Raw genomic sequence first — 27568 nt, forward strand, 5'->3', positions numbered from 1 at the left:
TAAGCTCAGGTCTTTAACAGCTCTCAGTCTGACAGAGGCAACGCCCAGTCGCTGATTAAGGTTGGGTAAGAGATGAGGAGAAAAGTTGCTCTTGCTCAGTTATAAAAAACAAAAGTCCAATGGGGGAGGCCCTGAAGGCTTCTGAGCATGGGAGAATCCACTCTTTGCCTTCCCTCAGGGTCTGCGCCAGGACCCCAAGGGGCTTCCCCTCCAAGAACCTGGTGGGGCGGACAGGGGCCGGCAGGCGGAGGAGAAAGCCCGGGGCCCCAAGGGCAGGGTCCAAGGTTCTGGGAGCTCCTTCCCTTCTTCCTTCTCCCAGCTCCTGCCCTTCCCTCAAAGGCCCCTCATTTCCTCCAGGAAGCCCTCCCTGGATAATCGTCTCACCTTTAGCGCCCGCTGCTCCCTTCCCCCATCCCCTGAGCTGTCAGCAGAGACAAGATGCCAGTTAGCCCTCCATTCCACTATCAACGATGATATCAAGTGACTTCTGAATTTGGGGGGGAAATGATCCCCACTATCAGGAAGGGCAAGGATGGAAGCACCAGAGAAGGGGGATCCAGGTCAGTGGCGCAGACCCTAAGGAAGGGGAGAGTCCAGATGTCGTGCCTGCCCAGGCTGGCCTCCCACTGTGGCCCGGCTTATCCTGGCGAACAGGGTCAAGGATGCTGGACCCAGGGGCCGAGAGGCCCAAAGCCACGCTCCCCTTCCCAAGCCTCTGTTTCCCCATCTGTAAAATGGGGACAACAATCCCCGCATTTCAGATCTTCCAGAAGAATCCTGAGCTTTGTGAACCTTTCTGGCCAGACAGGCGAGCACCCTGGGGCGGGTCCAGCACCTTCCAGCTTGGGGCGGGGACTTCCCCATTCCCCCATGGCTGGCATCCTGCGGGCCAAGCCCCTGGGGAAGGACCAACCCGTCACCCAGTTGGAGCTCGGTGTCCGGGCGGCCCAGCCTGTCCAGAGTGAGCAGCAGGAAGTAAAAGGAAAAACAGCCGTCCCAAAGTCCAGTGCCTCCGATAGCTCCGACTTTTACCTCACACACAATTCCTTCTTAGAAATGCTTTTATTGGTATCTTGTTTTTCCATCACTTTTAGTTCCAAACACGCCCTTCCCTCCCTCCTCTTACAACAAGGAAAAGCCAAGGACCCACGGACAAAAGCCCAGCTGATGTTGGGCTTCAGGGCAGAGTCGCTGTGAAGGCCGCAGCTTGGTCCTGAAGGGAGCCCACCCATTGATGGAGATATGAAGGAGTCAGAAAAATAGGGTACGATCCGACATGAGTCAACCTGAACAAACCATTGCTTCTCAGGCTCAGTCTACCCGTTTGTAAAATGGGCTATTCGAACCAATTAGTTTCCGAAGACCTTTTAAGCTCTAAGGTTTTAAGACGGTATGCTCAATATAAATCTGAATCATCATTCAGAAAGAAAGAAAGAGGATAAATTGTGTTTAATGGATAAAAACCATAGGGAGATTTGGAATTAAAATGGCCCAAGGCTCATTCCAGCTCCAAAACCAGGATTTTTATGATGACAAAGCAGAGAAAAGAGAAATCTATTTTGAGATTAAGTTATAGACAGATACATTTTAGGGCAATTTTTCTTTTGTCTGTAAAGACAATTCTTTAAAATTCAGATACGCCCTAAACAATATTCAAAGAAAGCTTCTGAATTGGGGAGAGCAGCCTGATTACTGACCTTTTATAGTGGGGACTGAGCTAATCAGAACCTACTTCTCTAGGGGTTCCAAGGAAAGCTTCTGGGTCGGGGAACAGTCCGATATTGACCTTCTACAGTGGAGACTCAGAACCCACTTCTCTGGGGCTCCAAGGAAAGCTTCTGGATCAGGGAGCAGCCTGATTATTGATCTTTTATAGTGGGGACTCTGAGCCAATCAGAACCCACTTCTCTGGGGCTCCAAGGAAAGCTTCTGGATCGGGGAGAGCAGCCTGATTACTGACCTTTTATAGTGGGGACTCTGAGCCAATCAGAACCCACTTCTCTGGGGCTCCAAGGAAAGCTTCTGGATCGGGGAGCAGCCTGATTATTGACCTTTTACAGCGGGGACTCAGAACCCACTTCTCTGGGGCTTCAAGGAAAGCTTCTGATCTGGGAACAGCCCGATTACTGACCTTTTATAGTGGGGACTCTGAGCCAATCAGAACCTACTTCTCTGGCCTCCAAGGAAAGCTTCTGGATTGGGGAGCAGCCTGATTATTGACCTTCTACAGCGGGGACTCTGAGCCAATCAGAACCCACCTCTCTGGGGCTCAGTGATTTGGGATTCCCTACAGGCCCTTGGTTCCAAGAAGGGGAGATGCTGATGAGAAACAAGGCATTAATGGGAATACGAATACCCATATCACAGATATAAACAGAGGCATTCAGCGTAATGGAGCCTTATCCAGGGTCCTACGGCCAAGCCGGGGCAAGGAGAGACTGTTCCGAACAAAGGAGGAGGGAGATCCGTAGATCATCCTGGCAAAGAAGCCTCAGTCATTGGAGACCATTTTAGAAATGTCTCAGATCGAGACCAAAGTGATGCTCCCTAATTTTGCTCCCTAAGAGGAGAGAAGAAGGCTTTCCTCCTGCCCTCCTTGCAGAGGTGAGGGGCTATAGGAGGCAGACTTGTATTCCTTGGTCTAGAATTGCTTTTTACAAATCTCTGGACCAAAGGAAGTGTGGGGACAGGAGGGAAGAGGGTCATATTCCAAAAGGAGAAGTGACCAGAACCAAGAGGTATCCAAGAAATATTGTTTCCAACAACAAAGGATGAAGCTACGGGAGCTTTTAAAATAAAGCTCTGGACGAGTTATTACAGGGGCGGGTGTTAGCTTCTGGGATAAAAACCAGTCAGAGCAGTGGTGAGACCTGCCAGGCTGCACCTGGCAACGGGTCTTGGGCTCCCCAATAAGAGGGGAGGGCTGCCCTCCTGTAAGACTCCTTCCGGGTCTAAATGTGTGACCTTCTATGTATCCACTCCGGACAGCGACTTGTCATTCTCTGAGGTCTTCGTGCGCTTCCAGGTCTTGTCCCGAGAGGGACTGGGGGCTCTCTCCTGGGAAAGGGGACAGGTTTTCAGGTATCGCCTCATAGGCTGAATATTCTCCAGGTGGAAGATCTCGGAAATCCCCTTTCAATCCGAAATCTCACGTACAGAATCTATTTTTCATTTTTTTCCATTTCCATCTTTTTATTCTTCCAGCGCTGGGGGCCTCACTACCTTGAGGTGTCTTACATCTGAATGAGGGTATGTTCCATACCAGAGGACAGAAGGATGTCCGTAGCTGGGATGCAGCATCCCCCAGTCACTGGGCCCGGGGCCTTCAGAGCCATTCTGGTGTAATCACACAACTCCTGGGCCTGGGTCTTCAGGGACAATCCATCCTGGGGGCTGCCTGCAAGCTCCAGAGCCCTCCCCTTCTTTAGAGACGTCACCCAATATGGTGAAGAAGGGGGAGCTCAGGAGAATCCCATCTTGCATACTTTCTGGCTGGGAGACTTCCCCCAGCCTCAGTTTCCCCATTTGTTAAATGCTAGGGATGGGAGGGCAGAGATCGAACTCCCTTTCTCCACTCAGAGGCAGTAACATAAAAAATAAATGCAGCCCCAAGGTGAAGCTTAAATTACCCCCTCTCCAATACAGATAGGTCAGGATACCTCCCTTATGGGGGCGAGACCCCCCTCCCCAACCCGGTAATAAAATACAAGGTTTTATATGTACACATGTACACACACACACACACACACACACACACACACACACACACACCCTCAACTCCCAGAGTCAGTGCCACGGCACACACAGCAAGGGGTCAGAATTAGGAAGATCTGAGTTCAAATCCCAGCTGTGTGACTCTGAGCAAGCCACTTAACCCTGTGTGCCTCAGTTTCCCCATCTGTCAAATGAGAACTCCATTTAAAAAACTAAAAATAACAACCCCCAACTTACCTTGCAGGGTTTTAGTGAGAATCAAATAAGATATTATTTGTAAAAACCAGTTAATGGTACCTGGCATCCAGTAGAAACTTAATAAATGCATATTCCCTTCGCCTCCACAATACACGTGAAAATATACCATATGAATACATATAAATATGTATCTACCGCAAATGCTTAAAATGCACACAGGCATACACACACTAGAAGGGGCTTTAGAGGGATCTAGGCCCGCCCCCCCCCAAAAAAAAAAAAAAAAAAAAAAACACCTGACACATTTCAAACAGGCCTGATTCATGCCTTTTTTGGGTCCTACAGCTGCTATATCCAGGCACAGCAGGGACCTTGGGGTCATACAGCCCTTCTCCCCATTTTACAGACCCAGGCTCACATAAACAAGCAGATAAAGGTTGGAGGATCCCAGGGCCTGGCATTGCCCGTCCCATGGACAGGACATGGGGGGAATTTCCCCCCGGAACCCCGAAGTTCACAGCCTCAGCCTCTCCTTCCTGCCATTCCCAGGACAATCAGCTGTCACTGAGGAAGGGTAGGGTCTGGAAAACGCGGCACTCTGGGAGCAGAAGGGCCCTCAGAGAGCCGCCTGATCTCTGCCTCTCGCTTTACAGAGAGGGAAACTGAGGCTCAGCTCCCCATGCCTCCCTGGGGCCTGGACCGAGAGCCAGGATTTCTTCAGTGGGCATTGGCGCGTAATCTGGAGCAAAGAGTCCCGAGGTGGGCCCGAGGTGGGCATTTGGGGGAGCTAGGGGGGAGATCCTGACTGACTGTAATAATGGGGCCTTCCCCAAAAGAGGGGCTTCTGAACTACCAGCACCACCCCCTCCCCAATGGGGTTCTCTGCCTCCACTCCCCCTCAAGGTGCTTGGTTCCCCCAATCAGCACATAGGGGTCCTTTCTGTGGCTGGAGAAGGGGAGACGTCCCAGGTAGGGAGTCATCCTCTAAGCACTGAAACAAGATGGCGGCAGTGGGGAGAAAGAATGGCTCCCGATTGGCCCGGGCAGGTGGGGAGAGGGAGGGGCCCAGGTAGAACAGGGCCTCTAAGCGAGTGGCCCCAAGGGAGATCTGGGCCCTTGCTCAATACCCAGGGATTACCCAGGAAACCGATTATATCCAAACACACTTCCCTATCTGCATCTCCATGCATATTTACACTCCTTTAAGAATCAGCTCCCAGACAGATAGTGATCCATTAGCCAGAAAAAGAACTTGGAGGTGGGGTGAGGGGCAGGATGGGCAGTTAGTGTGGCTGGAACATCTTGCGGGTTGGGGGGGGATTCCATCAGGAAGCATTTATGCAACACCTACTGTTTGTCAGATACTGGGCTTAGGCCCAGAGAATACAAAGGATGAAATAGGGGCGATTTGAACCCAGAGCTCAGGAGAGTTCCAGACAAGGAGTTTGGGGGTGTTCCCAGGGTGGAGGAATTGGGTACAGGGGAGCATGGCGTTTACTCAGCCTCCCACCCAGAGCAATCTCAATGTCTGGCTCTTGTTGCTAAGGCATCTCCCCACCCCATCCCGGCGGTTCCAGGGGGTTGAATGAGGTGGTCTGCTCTCCCAGAGGCACCAGAGGGATCCATTTAGGAAAGCAGCACAGAGACCTGGGCGGCCTTACCCTGAGGGGCAGGCCACAAAAATGAGAGCACGGGTGGCTGCAGGGATCCAGGCCATGGGGAAGGGGTCGGCCACAGCTCCCAGGAAGGTCATCCCAACCTCCCCAATTTTACAGATGGGGAAACAGCAGCGGCTTTCTCTGATCATATGACTAGGGAGAGTTGGATGGGGGTCCATCATTTTACAGATATGGAAACTGAGGCAAGAAGGGTGAGGCGATTTCCCCTTAGGACTGAAGGAGCACTGATCTGGTACTGGACGGGACCTCCAGAGACCATCTAGTCCAATTTCCCCATGTTGCGGATAAGGAAACTGAGGCATTTGCCCAAGACCCCACAGGGATCAAGCAGCAGAACCAGGATTGGAATCCAGGTTCTCTGATGCTCAGCAAAGGCTCTTAGGTGGATCCTGAAGGACGGATGAAGTGAGGCATTCTGGGAAATCAACTGCAGAAGCCCCAGGATGACAAGAAAGGCAGACGGTGGGAAATGCTTCAGGGGGGGCTGCATCTGTGCCCCTGGGCCAGGGGACCATCATGGAGGCCAAGACCAGGAGAAAAAGGATAAAAGCCATCTAACTCCCTTAAAGAGACAATGGAGGCCTCCGGGCGTGTTATTTTGGGCAGGTTTTAATGAAAGAAGTTTTGGAGGGATGAGGGGAAGCGCCTCGTGTAAAAGGAGAAGAAATAAAACTCTTGGGGAGAGGCAAGAGCAAAGTAATCCAATATTATTCACAGATTTCTGGGGGCTGAAAGGGCTGGAGGGAGGCAGGAGTCAGGAATCCAACAGAACGAGGAAGCCAAGAAAGTGAAGGTCACTCAAGGAGTCCACAGGGGGACCCAGACTGGAAGCCATGTTTCTATCATCTGACCAGCCCCTAAAGGACGAGGAGGGAACCTGGTCCCAGAAGCAGGAGGTGAGGAAGTCACGTGTGGTAAATCTGGTGAGGCGACTTGGATCCAGATGGTGCAAGGCCTTGAATGCTAGGTTAAGGGAACCTGTGCAGGTGAGTCCCCTGTTCCAAGCTTAAGGCACATCCCAGGAGAGGGGCAGACAGGGACACAGTGCCGCCCCCCTCCCATAGCCCTCCAGGTGACCAAGTTCCCCCAGACTCCTTAACTGCTGCCCCCAGCCATATAACCCTCCCCTCCCCCAGATCCAGAGGCAAAGCCAAATCTAACAAGGTGGGTCAACCCAAGCCCTAGGCTCCAAGAAGAATGAACTTTCCAAACAAAAAATCCCTCCCAAAGCAAACACCACTCCCTGCATTATCGCCAGGAATCTCCCATTCAAATGTAAACTCCTGGAGGGCAGACACTAGTTGGGTTTTTGTTAAACATGGAGTTCAGAAGGAAGTAAGGGCTTAATTTCTATCCACTCATCCATCGACTCTTTCTTCCTTCCTTCCATCCATCCAGCCTTCCTTCTACTCATCCATCCATCCATCCCAAGAAGGAATCCTCCCAGAGAGAACTTAGGGTCAGTCCAAGGGGTCACAGAGGTTAGAAAGGGCAAGACCAGGAACAAGTGCACTCCACTGGGCTTCTAGCCTATTATTAACTCTGAAGGGAAAAAAGGCTGCCTTTGGTCATGGGTGAGAATCCTGCTTTGACCCTAGAACAAAGATGGCAAGACCTGGAGAGAATCAAAGGACAAATTCTAAACCCACCGTCTCCCTTCTTCTGTGGGCCTAAATTTCAGAAGAATTCAGTATCCTTAAAGTTTAAAGTGAGAAGCAATAAACATAGCCTGAGGATTTAGATTCAAATTCAGCCCTAAGATGAGTGGAGTGCACCCAGAAGTCACTAAACCTCAAGAGGCCCGATTTTCTCATCCATAAAGTGGACAGAACAGCGACCGATGTTTGCGAATCTCAAAGCACCACATGACACCCGGATGATGAGCGTGGCAGAGCCAACATGGCGCCGGCTTGGTGCTCCATCTTGATCTAGGCCCCAGGAACCACCCCTCGGGTCAGGTGGGCGGTAGCCAACTCCAGCTGGGTCTAACAGGAACCGATCCAGAACCAACCCTCTCTTAAGCATCCAGGAAGAAAACTTCCTCAGGGAATCCCATTCTCTCCCTTCCACAAGCCTTACCTACGGCTGAATTTTCTGGAGAGCCTAAGACCCTCCAGAACCCTTCCATCGCCAAGACTAATTTTTTTTTTTTAATCTAAAAGGTGTCGATGAAGATCACAGCGATAGGGTAGGAAAGGAACTCGCAGGTCATCGCTCAACCCCCTGATATTACTGAGGAGGAAACTGAGGCCTGAAAAGATTAAATGGTTTGGCGAGAAAACAAATAGCAGAACCAGGCTGGGGCGATGCAGTGGGGAAAATGCTGGATCTGAGGTCCGAAGATGTGGGTTCAAACCTGCCTTTTACCATCCCTGGGACTTTGGATAAGTCCTTTTCCTCTGTAAAGAGAGGCTAGAGATGACCTCTACAGTGAGGACTTAGGGCTCCATTTTCCCATCCCATTACAGGGGACAGAGTATTACTTTCCTAATCTATGTCTTTGGGAATCCTGAGGGGGGGAACTAAGGGGGATTCTGGGCATTCGGACCACAGAAAGGGGTGAAGAGCCTTTACTGGGGGGAGGAATGGGTACGTTTTAGGAGGTCACTTCAGCACCCACAGGTCCTGCCTCCCCGAGACCCCTTCCCCATCCCATCACAAACCCAGTTCTTCAGTTTGGGGGGATCTGGGTTTTTTGGGGGGAGGGAATGTTGGCTACTGTTTAATGGAGGACTTGTTTAATAATTCACCTTTTTATTAAAAACGAAAAATAGAGGCGGGCTCCTCTAGCCTCAGTTCCTGGGAAATTGGAGGCCGTAGCCAAATTCATACGGAGATTTCCATCTTAAAAGCCCAGGCTAAGAAAGTCAACAAGATACTCAATAAACAGGACCTAAGCAAACAATGAAGGGGGGGGGGGTGTTTCTGGGGGAACCGAGGCACAAATACAGAGATTTCCACAGAAGTAAGAAGTTAAGCAGAGTAGTTAAGACAGTCCCCTTCAATGACCCTCCCGACGCCCCCCCCCATTTCCAACCGGCCAAGCAGAAATGGTTATTTTTATTTTAACCTTGACCCGCAACTTTATTTTTTCTTTTTTGAAACAACAACCGCCACCATAACTCCCATGTAGCCAGGAGCTTCCCTTCCAGCCCCCCCTCTTCCCCCCCATTTAAGCCAGGATTGGAAAGGGTAGCCCATGAAAAGTGAAGTCATAAGCACTGGGAAAAACAAAACACTTAAGTTGCAGCCGGAATCTCACCCTCACACACACTGGCTCACACACTTACACACTCGCTCAGCCCTGGGCCTGACAAACAGATGCAGCCACAGCACCCACCCAGCCGGCCACTCTCGGACACCTCGGGCCACTCAAGTTCCAAAGGCCTCGGAGAGGATTCTTTTTCGGGGGGAGGGACGGGATGTCTTTGCAGCATCGCCTCCCCCCGAAAAAAAACCCGCCCCAAAGACTGAAGGTGTAACTGCCACCCCTTGCCCGGATTTGGAAACTGTTCTCCCGAGCACAATAATGATGATTAATAATGAGCTTTTAAAGACCCCCCCCCAAAAAAAAAAAAAAAGAGCAGAGGGCTGCAGGGAGCTTTCCCCCCACCCTCCGGCCCCCAGTCTCCAGAATTTCTACCAGACACCTTGACGTAAACACATAGTCGGGATTTTATGGTTCCTCCCCCCCCCTCCATAACTGCCCTAGGCAGGGTCCTCCCTCCGCTGCTCTCCGCCCCCCCTCCCCAGCCCCCCAGCTCTTTGTTGTCCCCGGAACGAACCAAATCTTTCCTTTCTCCCTCTGCCTTTCTCTTTTTTTACTTTCACTGTTTTTCCTCTACATTCCCCACACCTGTTTTTCATTCATTCATTCATTCATTCGCGACTGCAGCCTCCTCCTCCTCCTCCTCCTCCTCCTTCTCCCCCTCCCTCCTCCCCGGTTCTCCAGATTTCCAGGGGGGGGAGAGGGAGGTGGGGAGAAGAGAGGGGAGGGGGTGGTGAGACAGACAGAGAGTGGAAAGACCCAGCCAAGGGGCAGCCCATTGGGTTTTGTCGAAAACACCCCCGGCTCTCCCCCAGGAAGGCTCGGAGAAAGGAGGGGGGCAGAGCCAAGCCGGGAGGGGGGGAGGAGGAGGGGGATCCACAGGCACCAAGTTGTTTTCCCAGCCCTCTCCGCTCCCCCCACCCCCTCCCCTCCTCCCTCCTCCCCCCTCCCCGCTCCTGCAAGGGAATTAGCCCAGGGAAGCCGGCTCGGTTGCAGCCTCTTTGTCTCCCCGCGATCGGGCGCCGGGGCGCGGGGACGGGGCCCCCCCGGGCACTCACCTCGTCTTGGAGGACAAGAAGGCAAGTTTGATGAGCCCGTAGGTAAACAGAGGCACGCTCTCCTTGGCTATGCTGGCCACTCTCAGCCGGTGCTCTAGGATGTGAAGCTCCATCTTTTCCTCTTTCTCATTGGGAGTTAGTTCATCCGAGGGATGACGGGGGTCTCACTCCCTCCAGGGCCCCCCAACCCCGGCCCCCTCCCCCTCCCCCCCCACGGGGCACCGTTGGCCGGGCTGACTGGAGGGGAGGGGCTCGGCGCGGTCCCGGGGCCGGGGGGCGCGGAGGGGGAGAAGCCCGAGGGGTGGGGGGAGAGGGAAGACAGCGCCCCAAAGTTCCTCGGGCTGCCCCGGCCGCGGGCGGCGGAGAGAAAGAGCGAGCCGAGGCTCGGAGCCGCCGCGGGAGGAGTTGAGGGGCAGAGGAGCAGCGCAGCTCCCGAGTGCAGAAAGCAGCTGGTGTTACAGTCTAACAAACAACTTGCCACTCAAACTCGGGCCCCGCTGCGCCTGCGCCGGCCGGCTCGGGCCTGCTGGGACTTGTAGTCTGGCCGCGCGCCGGGGGCGGGGGCGGGAGAGGAGCGGGAGGGGAGGGAGAAGGCGTGCAATTGACTCATGCCTGCCTAGTGTCCTCGAAAACAAGGAGACAGAGGTGATGTCAGCAGCTACCGCTCCCGCTGCTGCGCTGCCGCTGCTGCTCCTACCGCCTCCTCCTTCCCTTTCCATCATCGCCCCCTCGCTTCCCTTCCTCCTCCTCCTCCCCCTCTCTTTTCCCTCCTCCTCTTCTGCCTCCTTTTCTCCTCCTCCTTACCTCTTCTTTAACACTCTCTTCACCTCCTTCTTACCTATCCCCTTCTTCCTCCTCCTTACGTCTCTTCACTTCTGCTTCCTCACCTCCTTCTCCCACTTCTCTCGCCTTCCTCCTCACCTTTTCTTCTTCCTCTTCTTCACCCCCCCTCCTCTTCTCCTCATCTCCCCCTCCTTCTCTTCTCCCCCTCCTCCTCTTCTCCCCCTCCTCTTCTCATCTCCCCCTCCTCCTCTTCTCCCCCTCCTCCTCTTCTCCCCCTCCTCCTCATCTCCCCCTCCTCCTTTTCTCCCCCTCCTCTCTTCTCCCCTTCCTCTTCTTCTCTCCCTCCTCCTCTTCTCCCCCTCCTCCTCTTCCCCCCTCCTCCTCTTCTCCCCCTCCTCCTCTTCTCCCCCTCCTCATTACCGGCTCCTCTCCATCCTTTCAAACCCCCCCTCTTTCTCACTTTCTGCCCGACTGTTGCAATCCGGAGGCTGGATTATAATCACATCGTATAATAGCGACAATAAGAGTAACAGCATTTATGTAGTAATTTAAATTTTTCAAAGCGCTTTACAACCACCAGCTCATTCGACGGTCACAATAGCCCTGGGATGGAGGGCTCCCCTTACCTCCATTTTCCTGCAGAAGAAAATGAGAGAGCTTTTAAGTGACTTGCCCAGAAGGCCCCAAACCATGGTCTGTGTCTTAGACTGGATTTGAATCTAGGTCCTCCTGTCTCATCGCGTGACCTCCAGTCACTCCAAATGTCAGCTGAGACACAAGGCAATCCAAGAGGAGGAAGCCGGGAGTTAGCTTAGTGCTGCCAAGTACGATGTAGCACTGGTTTTTCATTGCTTTTTCGCACCACAGGGTACGCTTAAAATCCATACTAAAGTAATGAAAACAATCCTCATTTTCTTGCTTTGCCTTTGACCATATTTGGGGTTTGTAGCTTTTGCCTCAAAACTCTTTCTTGTTTGTGGAGGATGAAGTCCTCCATAAGGATGTAGATTAAGTGCAAAGACTTAGAGTGAAGGTTAAGAAACTGTCCTTATTTCCAGCTCTCCCTGGACCTCAGTTTCTTCATCTGTGAAATTAAAGGGTTGAACAAATGCATAAGGAATCATTCTTTTAGGTTTGCTTTCATTTAATTCTCACAACTTTATAAGAGTGGAAACTGAGGAAGAGGGAGAAAAGTAGGATTTGAACTCAAGTCCTCTGAGTCTTTTTTTCTTTTTTTCCAGGTAATCAGAGTTAAGTGATTTGCCCAGGATCACACACCTAGTAAGTGTCAAGTGTATGAGCTCTCATTTAAACTCCTGAAAACAGCCAAGACACTTGCCTTGTGCCAAACGCTGTACTAGAGGATGGGAATTAAAAAAGAAAAAGGAAAAGGTGAAAACAACCCTCTTGACTAGGACTTTATGTTCGAAGGGGAGCAGATAAAGGTACGTACAAGGTCACAGAGACCAGATGGGAAGTGATCTCAGAGAGGAAGACAGGTGCTGATGACAGACGGGGGAATGTGGAAGTTGAGACGAGGCCTGAAAAAAGTCAGACAAACCTGGAGGTGAAAGTGGCGATAGAGAAGGCGTTCCTGTCCCAGGGGAGAGCCAGTGTAGGTTCAGCAGGAGGAATTAGGAATAAGCCAATGTTAATGGGCCCTCAAATGTGTGACGGGGAATAAAGTATAAGAAAAGTTATGAAGAGTTTTAAAGATCAAGCAAAGAAGTTTATTCTTGATCCTCCAGGGTAACAGGGAGCCACTGAAGCTCATTGAGCAAGGGAGTAACATAGTTCTATGCTTAAAGAAAATCACCATGGCAGCTGGAGCCCTGGGTTCAAATCCAGCCTCAGACACTTGTGAGACATTGCTCTTTATCCTTCATTTTTTAGAACAGGGCCATGACATCAAGGTGATGTCTTGACGAATGGGTGAATTGAATTTCAGTGGGGCAGAATTGTACAAAGTCATCAGCTCTCTATTTCAAAGTCATTGAGTCCAGTGGAAAGACAAAAAGTCAGGTCAATTGGCGATGGCCCAGGAAGCAATGGCGACTTTGGCATCTGATATCTGACCGAGCCCTCCGACACCTGCCTCAGCCACTTTCATGGCCACTGGAACAAATTGTTGCCATCTACCCGTTGTGGCTGGAGAAGTCTTCTTTTTGGGGAGACATCTCTCTAACTCACCCTTGGGTTTGACTCTACCCAGGTTAGCCCATCTGTGGAGACAGTTTGCTAGCTATATGACTGGGCAAGCAGTGACTTTCTGAGTTTCAATTTCTTTACCTGTGAAATGGAGAATTGGACTAGATTGCTTCTAAAACACCTTTTTTTTTTTATTATTCAGTTGTTGAGTCATGTCTGACTCGCCATGATCCCATTTAGGGTTTTCTTGGCACAAATACTGGCGTGGTTTGTCATTTCCTTCTCCAGCTCATTTTACTGTTGAAGAAACAGATAAATAGGGTTAAATGACTTGCCCAGAGTCACACAAATAGTAAGTGACTGAGGCTGACTTGAAATCTGGAAGATGAGTCTTCTTGTTCCCAGGCCTAGAATCCTGTCTATAAGATTTTCAGTATACATCTTCCCCATTCTAATATGGGTTTTAATTACTGAGGATTGTGAGCAGTGTCATCTTGTAAAATAGGTTAAAGTATAGTCGGGAAAACCAACCTGAAGAGACCTTATTGAGAGACCCAGTAAAACAAGGTCATCTTAAGAGCATTTAAAGATGAAACTGAAAGGAATAGAATAAGAAGAGGTAAAATGAAACATATTATCTAGTGTTCTTATGGTGATCGAGGCTCATCATTATTTATTTCCTAGTCCCCTCAGGTGTCAGTGCCTTTACTCCAAAGTAAATTTTATTTATTTTCTAAATTTCCATGTGTATATCTGGTCTTTTCCAATGAAATATAAGTTTCTTAAGACTAAAGACTATTTCATTTTTGCCTTTGTGTGCCTAACACCTAGCACAGTACCTGGCTCACAGTAGATACTTGATACATGCTTATTGATTAAATAATCAATTATGGTAAAACTATATTTCGATTCCTTATACCTTATGTACTATCTATACAAGTGGGAATGGCACTTTGATAAATGTTATAACATTTTATGATATAAATAAAATTTAATAACAATAATAATAAATGATAAATGATAAAAGCAATGATGGCAGAGCCGTGGAGAAACAGACTAGCTATTATATGAAACAGTACAATTTCTTTGAAAAGCGGCATAGAGACATACAATGAGTGTCATAAAACTATCATTACCAAGGACCTCATAGATTATCAAGCAATCTCCTATGAGGCCTATACCCTAAGGCAGAGAAAAAGACCTCTGTATATGTATATATCTTATGTAGATATGAGCAATATATTTAATATCATATGCACAGGGGCAGCTAGGTGACCCCGTGGATAGAGCACCTGAGTTCAAATCTCGCTTCCTGGCTGTGTGACCCTGGGCAAGTCACTTAACCTCAATTGCCTCAGCAAAAAATAATAATAATAATAATAATAAATATAATATACACACAAACATACATATGTTTCTATCAACATTATTATTTTTAAATTAAGTTTGTGGAAACTGAGTGAATGCCCATCATTTGGAAAATGGCTGAATAAGTTATGGTATATGAATGGTATGGAATATTATTTTCTATAAGAAATGATCAGGAGGATGATTTTAGAGAGCCCTGAGAGACTTACATGAGCTGATACTGAGTGATATGAGCAGAACCAGGAGATTATTATTATATGGCAACAGTAAGATTACATGATGATCAATTCAGATGAACGTGGCTCTTTTCAACAATGAGATGATTGAGGCCAGTTCCAATAATCTTGTGATGAAGACAGACATCTATACCCAGAGAGAGGACTGTGGGAACTGAATGTGGATCATGACATAACATTCTTACTCTTTTTGTTGTTTGCTTGCATTTTGTTTTCTTACTCATTTATTTTCCTTTTTGATCTGATTTTTCTTGTGCAGCAAGAAAATTATATAAATATGTTTACACATTTTGGAATTAACATGTATAACACATATCGGAGTGTCTGTCACCTATGGGAAAGCTGCCGCAGTGATTAGGATTAGGATTTATTTGATTTTCCTATGGGAAAGGGTGGAGAGAAGAAAGGGTCAATCTGAAACACAAGGCTATGCAAAGGTCAATGTTGAAAAATTATCCGTGCATATGTTTTGAAAATAAAAAGCTTTAAAAATTAAAAAAAAAAGTATGGACGTATAGGTACATATGTGTGCATGAAGAAAACAGTTTGGGACTGAGGATTATTGTTAATAAAAGAAATGAAAACTAAAATAAATAATTAAGTTTGAATCTTTTGTTTTTTAGATAACCTTTACTTCTTCTAAAAATTATTTTATTTTTCAACGAATAAGCATTAATTTTCTTTCCCTTCTCCCCATCTCCAATTAAAAAAAGAACAAAACTTTCATAACAATGTGCATAATCAAGTAAAACATATTGACCTTTTCCAAAAATGTATGTTTCATTTTTTTTCATAATTATAAGTTTTTATTGACAGTACATATGCATGGGTAATTTTTTACAGCATTATCCCTTGCATTCACTTCTGTTCCGATTTTTTCCTTCCCTCCATCTACCCCCTCCCCTAGATGGCAGGCAGTCTTATACATGTTAAATATGTTATAGTATATCCTAGATATAATACATGTGTACAGAACCGAACAGTTCTCTTGTTGCTGTATGTTTCATTCTTGATCAAGAATCCATCCCCTCTTTGTGGGTAGTGTTTTTGATCACCAGCCCTTCAGGATCATGGTTGGTCATTAAATGGGTGAGATTGTTTAAGTCTTTCACAGTTGTTTTTCCTTTCAGTATTGTTATGAATATTGAATAAATTGTTCTCCTGATTCTTTTCACTTCATCTGTTCATATATGTCTTTCCAGTTTCTCCAAAGCTTTAATTTTCATCATTTTGTTGTTATTCAGATATTTTTCATTGTGTCTGACTTCTTGATGATCCCATTTAGAGTTTTCTTCTCAGAGACGCTGGAATGGTTTACCATTTCCTTTTCCAGAGGAAAAAAACTGAGGGAACCTTACTCAGGGTCACACAGCTAGTAAGTGTCTATAGGCTGGATTCCTACTCATGAAGAACTCTATTTACTGTGCTACCTAGCTTACAGCACAATTATTCTATATAATAGAATATAAATATTCCATTATGTATTCCATAATGGAATACAAATATTCCATTATATTTATATACCATAACTTGTTCAAGGGGCAGCTAAGTAGCATAGGTGTGGAATCTTTTTAGATTTTAGTTCTAATCTCACACTTTTGCCTCAGTTTCCTCATTTGTAAAAGGAGCTGGAGAAGAACATGGCAAATCACTGCAGTATCTTTGCCAAGAAAACCCCAAATGAGGTCACAAAGAATCAGATGTGACTGAAATGGCACAACAACAATGCTCAGGGACACTCGATTGAGTTTCCAGTCTTTTGCCCCTAAAAAATGACCAGTTATAAATATTTTTGTAAATATATATCCTTTCCCTCTTCCTTTGATCATTTTGGGGCATAGATCTCCAAGACATCTCACTGGGTCAAAGAATATGCCCATTTTAGTATCACTTTCGTCTCCCCTCTCTAACCAGAGAGCCATTTCTTTTTTTTATTTTATTTTATTTTATAATAACTTTTTATTGACAGAGAGAGAGCTATTTCTAAAGCAAAGAATAAAAAAGACAGAGGAGAAAAAACAAGTTCAATAAAACTAATCAATGGAGGAATTGAGCTTGAGTGTTCCACTCCTGAAAAGAAAGGAAGTTAGGGCAGTTTCTCCCATTTTTCTCCAGCTTGCTCACTTACTTAACCTTCCTTGACATTGTTGTCATTATTATGGGTATTGTTCTCCTGGTCCTGCTTGCTTCACTCTGCATCAGTTCATACCAGTCTTATTTTTCATATTCATTATTTCTTGTGGCTCAGTGACAGTTCATTGCATTGATGGACCGCAATTTGCTTAGCCATATTCCATTAATAGCATTATTTGTAATTGCAAACAAACCTAAAAAAGAAAGCAAAATTGGAAACGACCCAGGTGTGCGACAATCGGAGAAGGGCTACACTAGCTGCTGGCATAGGAATATGAAATATTATAGAATTAGAAAGGACAGATAGGAAAAATGCAAAGAAATGTGAAAAATCAAGCCGGGTAAGGAAAGTGGAATCAGAACCGCAATGCATATCTTGATTACAGCTTGTAAACGATAATGGAGTTGATAGCACCAAAAGAATCCAAAGCCATATACATATAAATTGTTAAAGCCATATACATATAAATTGTTGTTTATTTTTATCTTGGCATTACCTCCCTTCTCCCGGAGAGGAGCTAAACATACAAACATATGTATGAGGGTCCTGGACAAGTTATTTCACCTTGTTTGCCTCAGTTTCCTCATCTGTAAAATGAAATAGAGAAGGAAATGGCAGACTACTCCAGTGTCTTTGCCAAGAAAACCCTAAGTGGGATCACAATGCATTAGAAAGAACTGAAAACTGACTGAACGGTGTGGAGATGAAGGCGATGGTAACAAACATTACATATAAGTCAAAATAAAAGAAAAAAAGGCCTGTCTAGTATCTCATGCAAAAAGAGACCAAGTTGATGAAGAATGTGTATTGTCCAGCTTATGACAAACATGGGGATGGAAAGCCCATTGAATTATAGTTAATTAGATCACAAATTTGAGACAAGATACTCTGGGTAGCCAATGACCTAAGCCTGGAATCGTGGAATCCTGTAGAGGGAGTTGGATCCTATTGGAAAAGTTACATGACATTTTGGGTTTCTACAAGCAGGTTTCTGTTACAAAGGTCCATTTCTTTGTATACCAGGATTTTCCCAGTGACATCTTATGGTGGTGAGTCAGGGAATACTGTGGATCATGGGGGCATCCAAATTGCAGATGGTACAAAGGGAAATGGAAATACGCATGGTAGATGAGAATGGGTTGCAATTTATTAGCAACACTGACTATTACCAGGAGGAGTAGCGTGCATTTATTTGTATTTATTCTTTTGCTATTTTTTTCTATACATATGTAGGTTCATGCTTATTTCTACTATTTAAATGAAAGCATCTATAGAACTGGAATGGTTTCATTCTTTTCCCAGCAGAATTTCTGGCACATAATAGGCACTTAATAAATGTTCATTCATTGACTGACCGTGCCTTGCATTTTAATAGGCACTTAAATGCTTCATAATGACATTCAGTTGTATTTGACTCTTCATGATCCCATTTGGGGTTTTCCTGGCAAAGATACTGGAGTAGTTTGTCATTTCCTTCTCCATTTCATTTTATAGATGGGGAAACTGAGGCAAACAGGGTCATACACCTAGTAATCTGAATACAGGTTTTCCTGACTCCAGACCCTACCTTCTTACCACTATACTATCCATTGGTGCACTTAAATGCTTACTAATTTTAAAAAAGATCCTCCAGAACTCAATGCCTTGAGGAATATAAATTGCTGGAACAGGACTTCCTCTCTACTAATTCAAATCTTGCTTGTATTTCCAGAATCCTGGTTAAAGCTCTTTCAAAAATGCTTCCTTCCTTCCTTCCTTTCTTCCTTCCTTCCTTCCTTCCTTCTTTCCTTTCTTTCTTTCTTTTTTTCTTCTAAACCTATTTCCTTATTCATCATGCTGCACAAGAAAAATCAGATCAAAAGGGGGAAAAATGAGAAAGGAAAAAAAAAACCCAACAAAGAACAACAAATGTGAATATACTCTGCTTTGATCTCATAGTTTTGATCTCATAACTTTGACCTCATAGTCAGTCTCCGTAGTTCTCTCTCCGGATGGAGATGGCCCTGGCCTGAATCACCTCATTGTTGAAAAGAGCTAACGCCATCATGATTGATCATCACACAATCTTGGTGTTACTATGGACAGTGTTCTCTTGGTTCTGTTCATTTCACTTAGTTTTAGTTCTTATAAATCTTACCAGGCTTTTCTGAAACCAGCCTGCTCACTATGATGCCTTTCTTGATTCCTCTGGTATCCAATGGGCTCCTTTCTCCTGACTTCTGCAAGCCCCTAGATTAAGCAGCCTTCATTTTGGTCATACGTGTCCTGTAGTCGTCTCTGAACATTTCTTCTGTGCTAGTCTTTTCTTTCCAGCTTAGTCATGAGCTCCTTGGGAGAGAGATCCACAGGACTAAGCTGGGCTTTGCATGGAGCAAGTACTTGGGGATGGTACCTACTTCTAGCCTTACCTGATCTGTTCCCACCTTCCCTTTCCTGCTCTCTCCTCTACCCTATCCCAACTCCTTTCCACTCTGCCCCCCCAATGTCCAGGACACATTCTATACTGATTCTTCTGTGGTTTTGTTTTTAGTCTTCTGTTTATTCAACTCAATTTAGCTCAACTCAGTCAATTCAGTCAATTAATTTCAGGTACTCTGCTAGGTGTTGGGATATAAATTAAAAAAAAGAAAAAAGAGTCCTCTACGGAGCTTACATACTATTGAGGAGGGGGTAACAACATGAACAAAATAAACAGATGAAAAATATACATAAAGTAAATGCAAATTTATTTCAGATTGGTGGGGAAGAGAGCTGGTAAATGAGGGCACATCGGGAAAGACTTGATGGAAGAAGTGATGCTAAAATTGAGTCATTTTTAATTTTTTTAATTTTAATTTTATTTTATTTTGGTTAGAATTGAGTCTTTGAAGGGAACCGGGAATAATACAAGCCAGAGATGATAAGGGAGGACATTCTGGGTATCAGAAGCAGCATACACAAAGGGATGGACACAAAAATGGCACCTGGTCTTCCCTGCTTGAAAATCCTGCTTATTCTTCAAGCTGTCCCTCTAGCCACCTCATCTCCTTGGCAGATCTCTCCTCAGGCTCCATAGCCGGAGATGACCTTTGCTTCCTTTGAGGTAACTAAAGCACACTCCTGCTGTGTGCCTCTCTCAGAGCACAGGTCATACTATATCTCCTTTCAGGTATGTATGCCTTTTTTTTTTTTTCTCTTCTAGATTAGTGCTTCTTTACCTTTTTTTTTTTTTTTTTTTATTGTGAAATGGTTTCAATATCATTGTTTTCCTTTGGATTCTTATGTGTTTCACTTTATGCCCTCAAAACCATATTCTTAGAAAGTACAGGTAGACCACCAGATTGTCAAAGAGGCTCAGAATTCATACAAGATTGGGAACCCCAGCCTAGATTATGACCATGTAGGGGGCAGGGAATTTTTATGTACCTACTTGCCTATGCTAGCTAGCTGCTCAATAAACTATTTCCTGATTGAAGCAATCAGTGTCTTTTAGATAAAAAATAAGCTTCGAAGACATGATACAGGGAGAGCTCTCTCTCTCTCTCTCTCTCTCTTTCTCTCTCTCTCTCTCTCTCTCCTCCTCTGTGAACTTCCATATCTCAATCCCACTGTGACAGAGTCCAGGTCCCCTCCCTTCCATATCCCCTCCCTCCATGTCAGTAATGGGTTCGTTTCACTTCTGTTCCATGTTGAATACAAACCTTTCCTGAGCAGCCATTTCTCAGAGAGGCTCTCAGGGAATCGGAGATGAGTAACTCAGTGTTGTAATAGATTTGGCAAATAGCACTGCAAATGGCAGGGAAATATGTTAAGGTGATAGGGAAAAATTCGTTTCTCTGCTGAGATGGAAAGAAAGCTTGGAAATGGAACACAGGCAGGATTCTCCTGGGTCCTGTGCAAGCGGAGGTCTTGATCTGGCTTCCAAATCCCATTTTTAGGTCCGTGTAGATCTGGACTGTTTGGGGAGGATCCATAGTCTCCTTTTCTCTTCTTCCTTCAATCAATCTGCCCGGCCAATTTCCCCATCTTCTTTCTTCTTTTTCCTTGTTCAGTTGATCAAATAGCTTAGATAACAGCTTCACTTCCATTGTTCACTAGGATTCCATTCAGGCTTATGTACGTGTCATGGGTGGCCAAGGTGCTCTATGTCCCACGGCCAACGGTTACTCCCATAGCTTTTGTTCTTCAGTGATCCTCGGTGAATCGCTTTAGAAAATGCCCAATTCTGGCCCCTGCTGTAGAAAGAACTGGAGGTGATCTTCTCTCCTCACCATCATTGGCCACGACCTTGATGGGGAACAGAAATATGAGTAACTGCAAATAGGAAAAATATCTAAAGATACTTCTTTTTTGTCTTGTTTATAATCAAAAGTCTGTCTTTCTCTTAGATTTGGAATCTGAGGATTAGCATTCAAATGTCACCTCTGCTCCTTTCTAACTTTGAGCAAGTCACTTAATTTTTTTGTTCCTCAGTTTCCCCATCTGTAAAATGAGAAATACAACCTGAGGGCTGCTGAACTTGAAGTTTATCCTCCACAAAATTCTAAATGTGTTAACGAACTCTTTAGTATGGATAACTGAATTCATGGGGAAATATATCTTATGGAATAGTCTCTTATCCATGCTCTTCTGTCTAATTGCCTCTTCAATATCTTTGATTTAAGGGTACAACTTTGAGTTCAGAAGGAAGGCTCCTTCTCTGGTTCTTCTTTTTCTTAATAGTATTTTATTTTTTCAATTACATGTAAAGATAATTTTTAACACTCATTTTTGTAAGATTTCAAGTTTCCATTTTTTCCTCCTTCTTTTCCTTACCTTCTCTCTCCCCAAACAGCAATCAATCTGATATAGGTTAGACATGTACTGTTTTAAACATATTTCTATATCGATCATGTGAAAGAAAAATCGGAACAAATGAAACAAACAAACAAACATGCTTCTCTGGTTATTCTTAAAGGGGAAGATAGTTTACACTCTATCCAGACTATCTATTTATACAAAAGTCCCATCACAAATGATAAAGAATAAATAAACCCATTTACAGGAACAGTAGATAGAGCACTAAGCCTGAATTCAGGATTTATCTGGCAGGTTAAATCCAGACTCAGACACTTACTAATTGGGTGACCCTAGGCAAGTCACTTCATCTTGTTTGCCTCAGTCTCCTGATCTGTAAAATGAGCTGGAAAAGAAAATGGCAAACCACTGTAATATCTTTATCAAGAAAATCCCAAATGGGGTCATAGAGAGTTAGACATACTCCATAACAACTATGAGCCCATTTATCTAAACAAAATCATACAGATGTGAAAATTCTTCAGATTAGATTATCCCAGAAAATAAATAAATTTAGCCACTCCAGGAATAAGCTGAGTGATCATCTGAAATCACTTTCAGGATCAGTTTTTGATATTCAACACCTTTTCAACTCCCTCAGTTGTCTCTCCCCTCTGAAGATGGAGCACCAAATTCCCCCGAAAGTTGTTTTTATAGCGTGCTCTCCCTCCATTTTTTAATCAGTATCCCTGCTTAGTTTGGACTCAGTAGTGCAAAGCTTCCTAAACTGTGGATCGTTACCCCATAGGAGGTCAACATAACTGAATGGAGAGGGTTGCAAAATTATAATTTATTATCAGTAACTCTTGATTTGTATACCTATTTTACATATACCCAAAGGAATAGAGTGGAAAAGGTTTACTTCCTGCCCTACCTTTCTCCCTTCAGTTTTTAGTTACCTGTTGTATACCCCCTTTAGATTGTAAGCTGAGGGCAGGAACTTTTTCTTATTTGTATCCCCAACACTTAGCACTGTGCCTGACATACAGGAAGTACTTAACAAATAATAATTTAATTTAATTAAATAATTGGTAATGAGATGAGATTTCGGTGAAACCAGGAGAGAGAACCTTTCATTTCGAGGAATTCTGTTGTAGTAGTCACTAAAATTCCGGGGAATCCAAAGATCTGATATTGCCTGCTTCCTTACTATTTCTTTTCTTTTCTTTTCTTTTATTAAGTCTTTTTCTTTTCAAAACACAAGTCTAGATAGTTTTCAACATTAACCCTTGCAAAACCTTGTGTTTCATTTTTTTCTGTCTCCCCTCAATCTATCTATTGATAGATAATTATTGACTATCTGTCAATAATCTGATAGATGTTATACATGTGCAATTCTTCTGTACATATTTCCACAATTATCGTGCTGCACAAGAAAAATCAGATCAAAAAGGAAAGAAAAAGAGAAAGAAAAACAAAGGGCCAGCAAATAACAACCCCCCAAAATGAAAATACTATGTTGTGATCCACACGCAGTCCCCACAGGCCCATCTCTGGGTGCAGATATTGCCTACTATTTCTAAGACTAGCTCCTTTGGCACCCTGAATTTTTCTACTGTCCATCTGTCTCTCTGGAAAAAGCTCTGGAACCAACTCAGCAAAATCTCTTATGCAAATATTCAGCCTTTCGCTCAGCCTTCTCTCCATCAATCTGGAGTCACATCTGCCTCTGTATACATCAGCACACCAAATGCCGGAGGCAAGGTTCCTCTGTAAATAGAGGATCCATCCAGTGTTCTGCAAAGACTTTTCTCTAGTTTTTTTCTTTTTTTTTCTTTTTTTAAAGAACACCACCATTCTAAGACCAATAATTAAATGTTTCTTTTCATGAGCATGTAGAATGGGAGATGGGTGATCATCAAGTATCTGCATAGGTTAATTTTTAAACTGTGTGAAGACAGACAGTAGCACGTAGCCATTCTCCAGTTCCTTGTTCTCCTGGGATTGTTTCTGGAGAGTTTCTGAAGACAGGGGGAAGTCAGAGGCAGAGGTGTTCTTATCTGGGGACATTTCCCATCAGAGACTGCTCCCTCTAGCAATCTGATTAACTCAGACCAGTGCCCCAGATCAGGGACTCATAGGTCTTGGGTTGGAAGGGATATTAGAGGTCATTTCATTGAACCTCATCATTTTTTCAGAGGGGGAAACTGAGGCATGCAGATGGACACTATGTCTCCCTGGTCCAGTCACCAGTGATCAGTCCCCAAAGGAAGTAGCCAGTCTCATGCAAGCGCAGGAATCCCATGACATTGCTGTCGGAGTGTCAAGATCCACACGTGGTGTTCACACTTGGAGCCCCTAGAATTCCGAGCCCCCAGGCTCTCCTACTAGCATCCTTGACGTCGATCCTCATTGGGTGAATGAATTGCTACAACCTGGCTTCAGCTGATGAAGCTGCATCAGCTCCTATTCTCTCCTCACCACATGGTTATGGCTTCTGTCTTTTCTCAGACCAAGTGTACGTGACGGCTGACTTTGCTGACCGTCCTTGCGTTCCTTTTCCTGAGTATTGGTGGGTCTGTTTACTCCCTGTCTTCCAGCTCTCTGTGCCAGATCAGGAGGTTGCCAGTCTATGTCTCTGATGGAATAGGTTGGTCAGGAGAATGCTGGCAACAAAGTTAATTTGGATTTCCAGAAGGGATGGGGTGAGGACATGAGAGCTGAGCAAAAGAACAACATGGTGGATTCAGAACTGGTCGAATGCCTGGACCTCTCAGGATCTTGACAAATGATTCGATATAGATGTGGAGTGAGTTCTCTAATAGACTGTCCCAGGATTTTTACTCTGTCAGCTTTGCTGATGAATTGGAGGAAGGCACAGTTAGAATGCTTTTGAAATTCATGAGTAAAGGGAAACTGAAAGGAAGCATTAATACTTTTATTTTATTAAAGCTTTTTATTTAAAAAAATTTTTTTTTCATTTTTTTCTTTCTTTTTTTTAAAAATTTTTAATAGCTTTTTATTTACAAAACATATGCATGGGTAATTTTTCAACACTGACCTTGCAAAATCTTCTGTTCCAAAATTTCCTCTTCTTTCCCCCACCCCCTCCCCTAGATGTCAGGTAGTCTAATATATGTTAAATATGTTAAAATATATGTTAAATCCAATATATGTATACATATTTATACAGTTATGTTGCTGCACAAGAAAAATTGGATCAAGAAGGGAAAAAAATGACAAAGAAAACAAAATGTAAGCAAACAATAACAGAGAAAGTGAGAATGCTATCGTGTGGTTCATACTTGATTCCCACAATCCTCTCTCTGGGTGCAGATGGCTCTCTCCATCACCAGATCATTGGAACTGGCCTGAATCATCTCATTGTTGAAAAGAGCCATGTTCATCAGAATTGATCATCATATAGTCTTGCTGTTGCCGTGTACAGTGATCTCCTGGTTCTGCTCACTTTACTCAGCATCAGTTCATGTAAGTCTCTCTGTATTCATCTTGCTGGTCATTTCTTACAGAACAATAATATTCCATAACATTCATATCCCATAACTTATTCAGCTGTTCCCTAGCCAATGGGCATTAATACTTTGGCTAACCCCAAAAGATCTCTGCTGTCAGGAGGACTATCCACCTTTTAAAGAAGACGAAATTTAATAAGGGACAGATGAAGCTCAAGCTGAGTACTTGGACTAAAAGAAATAAAAAAGAGCAGTCCAAGTGCAAGGCCAGAGATGTGGTAATCAGCAAAATGCCAAGCAAAGCATGGATGCATCAGTGGGTGATGTAGGAGGAGCATCTATAAATGTCGCACCAGGTGTGTCCCTCATCCAGGACTTCTTCCTTCACACAGCTAGTGTCTGAGGTCAGATCTGAACACCAGAAGGGGAATCTTGCTGATTCCCCATCTGGTGCTCTATCTGCTGGGTCACCCAGGTGGGCCTTCCTAGATATAAGGCCATGGGGCAGAAAATAAGTATTTCTAAGAACATCTTCTGTGTCAGGCACTGCACTATGTACTTTCCAAATATCTCATTTGATCTTTACAACAACCCTATGAATTAAGTGCTGTTATTATCTCCATTTTCCAGATGAGGAAGTTTAAACAGATTAAGGGAAGTCACACAGCATAGCGTTTGAAGGTAGATTTGAATTCAGGTTTTCCCGACTTGGAGCCCAGAGCTCTATCCATTGTGCTACTTGTAGAGCCAATGGGATCACTTGTCATTGGAAGTTTTTGTCTAGATGAATTAGAGTATGTGAAAGAGCCTTAGAATTGGATTTCGGGGACCTCAGACTGAGCCCAGGTACTTATTCCCTTCATGCCTTGGGCCTCCATTTCTTTTTCTGTAGAATGAAGTAATTAGGACTAACTGACCTTTCCGGGACCTTCCAGCCTACACTTGGGATTCTAGAAGGTTTTGCCTCTCTCTCTCGTTGTTGCTGTGAAAGCAGTAAAATAGTAAAGCTTCATAGGAATGGGTTAAGATGGAGGAGCAGGCCCACTGATGGATGTTGCCTTGTGTGGTCCCAAACCCAAGTAGAGACTCCACGATGGTCCTGGCTGGGAGTGTGGGAGAAGCTCGTCCTGTCTGTAATGAGGCCTTCCAACTTAATTACTGAGCCAGAAGGACTCAGAAGTGCCAGGTTAGAATATAACTTTGTAGTCTGTCAAGGCCGTTCCCAGAAAGGAGAAGCGATTCTTTGAGCAATTGTAAGTCACTGGAATAAGGGCAGGAGGGACCCGGAAGGTCATATCTTCCTCATAAAGTACACTTTTTAAACTTGAGGACTTTAGAAATGGGTTGTAATGGGGGAATCTGGTCAAAGATGGGTGGCTAAATGGATCCCTAGTGGACAGCTGATTACTACTAATCTCTGGGTTATTCCTCTGCACAGGTGAATATTAAATGTAAGTCAAGGTCACCTGTCCAGGAAAAAAGGATTCTCTGCTAAATCCCCGATGAGGTAAAAATTAAGGGCCGACCTGAGAGAATAAAAAAGAGGTTCAAGCTATGCAACAAGAGAACTGTTCGGTTCTGCAAACATATATTGTCTCTAGGATATACTGCAACATATCCAACATATAAAGGACTGCTTGCCATCTAGGGGAGGGGGTGAAGGGAGGGAGGGGAAAAAAATTGGAACAGAAATGAGTGCAAAGGATAATGTTGTAAAAAAAAAAAAAATCACCCTGGCATGGATTCTGTCAATATAAAGTAATTATTAAATAAAAATTAAAAAAAAAAAAAGGTTCAAGAAAATTCATTTGTTCATTCATTCCAAGAGGCAGCCTGCCCACAAGATGGGACACTGGATTTGGAGCTAGGAAGAAATAGGTTCAAGTGCTTTCCCAGACACATCACTTTTTGGACCCGGCTATATTTTCTGAAAATTATGAGTCTGGATTTAATTGTCTCGGGGCAGCTAGGAGGGACCTTGGATAGACGGATGGATCTATAGTCAAGAAGACTGATCTTCATGAGTTTAAATCCAGCCTTAGACACTTACTACCTGAATGATCCTGGGCAAGTCCCTTCAACCTGTGTGTTTCAGTTTCCTTCTCTGTAAAATGGGCTCGAGAGGAAATGGCAAAGCAGTCTAGGATCTTTGCCAAGACAAGTCCAAATGGGGTCATGAAGAGCCGGCGACAACTGAAAAATGACTAAACAACAGCAACAACAATTTAATTGTATCTGTGGTCTTTTGCAGCTCTGGGAAACGCATGACTCGGGAGTTCACATCCATGCTCTGAGATAGAATATCTTGTGATCTTAGGGAAATATTTGGACTTCATATTTTTTCATCTATAAAATAAAGGGAATGGACTAGATGGCCCCTGAGGTACCCCTTCCTGCTTTAAATGAGTGAACTCCATGGTCTGTTCTAAGGACATGTATCCACTCCTTTCCCCACCCTCTGCCCCCCTCTCCCTCCCAATGGAACATTTTCCTTTCCTCTGATGGTCTCTACCACCTCACACTGCAGCCAGTGCAGCAGACCACCCTCACTCCTAAGCCTCCTCAAAGGATTAAGGTCTCTGAGGCCTAAGGAATAGGATTAATATAAACAATTGGCAGAATAATCCAAAACAAGCAATTACTCTGAGGTCATTATTTTGGGTGAAGAGACTTGGGGCAGCTTTCCACCCTTGGAAACCAAAAGAAAATGGAAGAATCCACATCCTTAGAATCAGGATTGTTACCCCTCACCCC

General features: G+C 44.8%; 1 protein-coding gene and 1 long non-coding RNA gene across 2 annotated transcripts in view; one reads left to right on the forward strand and one right to left on the reverse strand.

The window, feature by feature from the left end:
• CASTOR2 (cytosolic arginine sensor for mTORC1 subunit 2) overlaps positions 1–10383 on the reverse strand; it is a 73379-nt gene extending 62996 nt beyond the window's left edge. Inside the window, exon 1 of the mRNA XM_051991993.1 lies at positions 9918–10383. Coding sequence (XP_051847953.1) covers positions 9918–10030 — 113 coding nt within the window. The 5' untranslated portion in view covers positions 10031–10383. The remainder of the gene's footprint in view (positions 1–9917) is intronic.
• Positions 10384–11945: 1562 nt separating this feature from the next.
• On the forward strand, positions 11946–27186 carry LOC127558724 (uncharacterized). Its single transcript, XR_007952965.1, has 4 exons — positions 11946–12145; positions 19441–19734; positions 24535–24830; positions 26253–27186. It is a non-coding gene; the product is annotated as an uncharacterized LOC127558724 (long non-coding RNA).
• Positions 27187–27568: the final 382 nt, after the last annotated feature.

Source organism: Antechinus flavipes, chromosome 4 (assembly GCF_016432865.1).
Source record: "Antechinus flavipes isolate AdamAnt ecotype Samford, QLD, Australia chromosome 4, AdamAnt_v2, whole genome shotgun sequence".
NCBI lineage: Eukaryota > Metazoa > Chordata > Mammalia > Dasyuromorphia > Dasyuridae > Antechinus > Antechinus flavipes.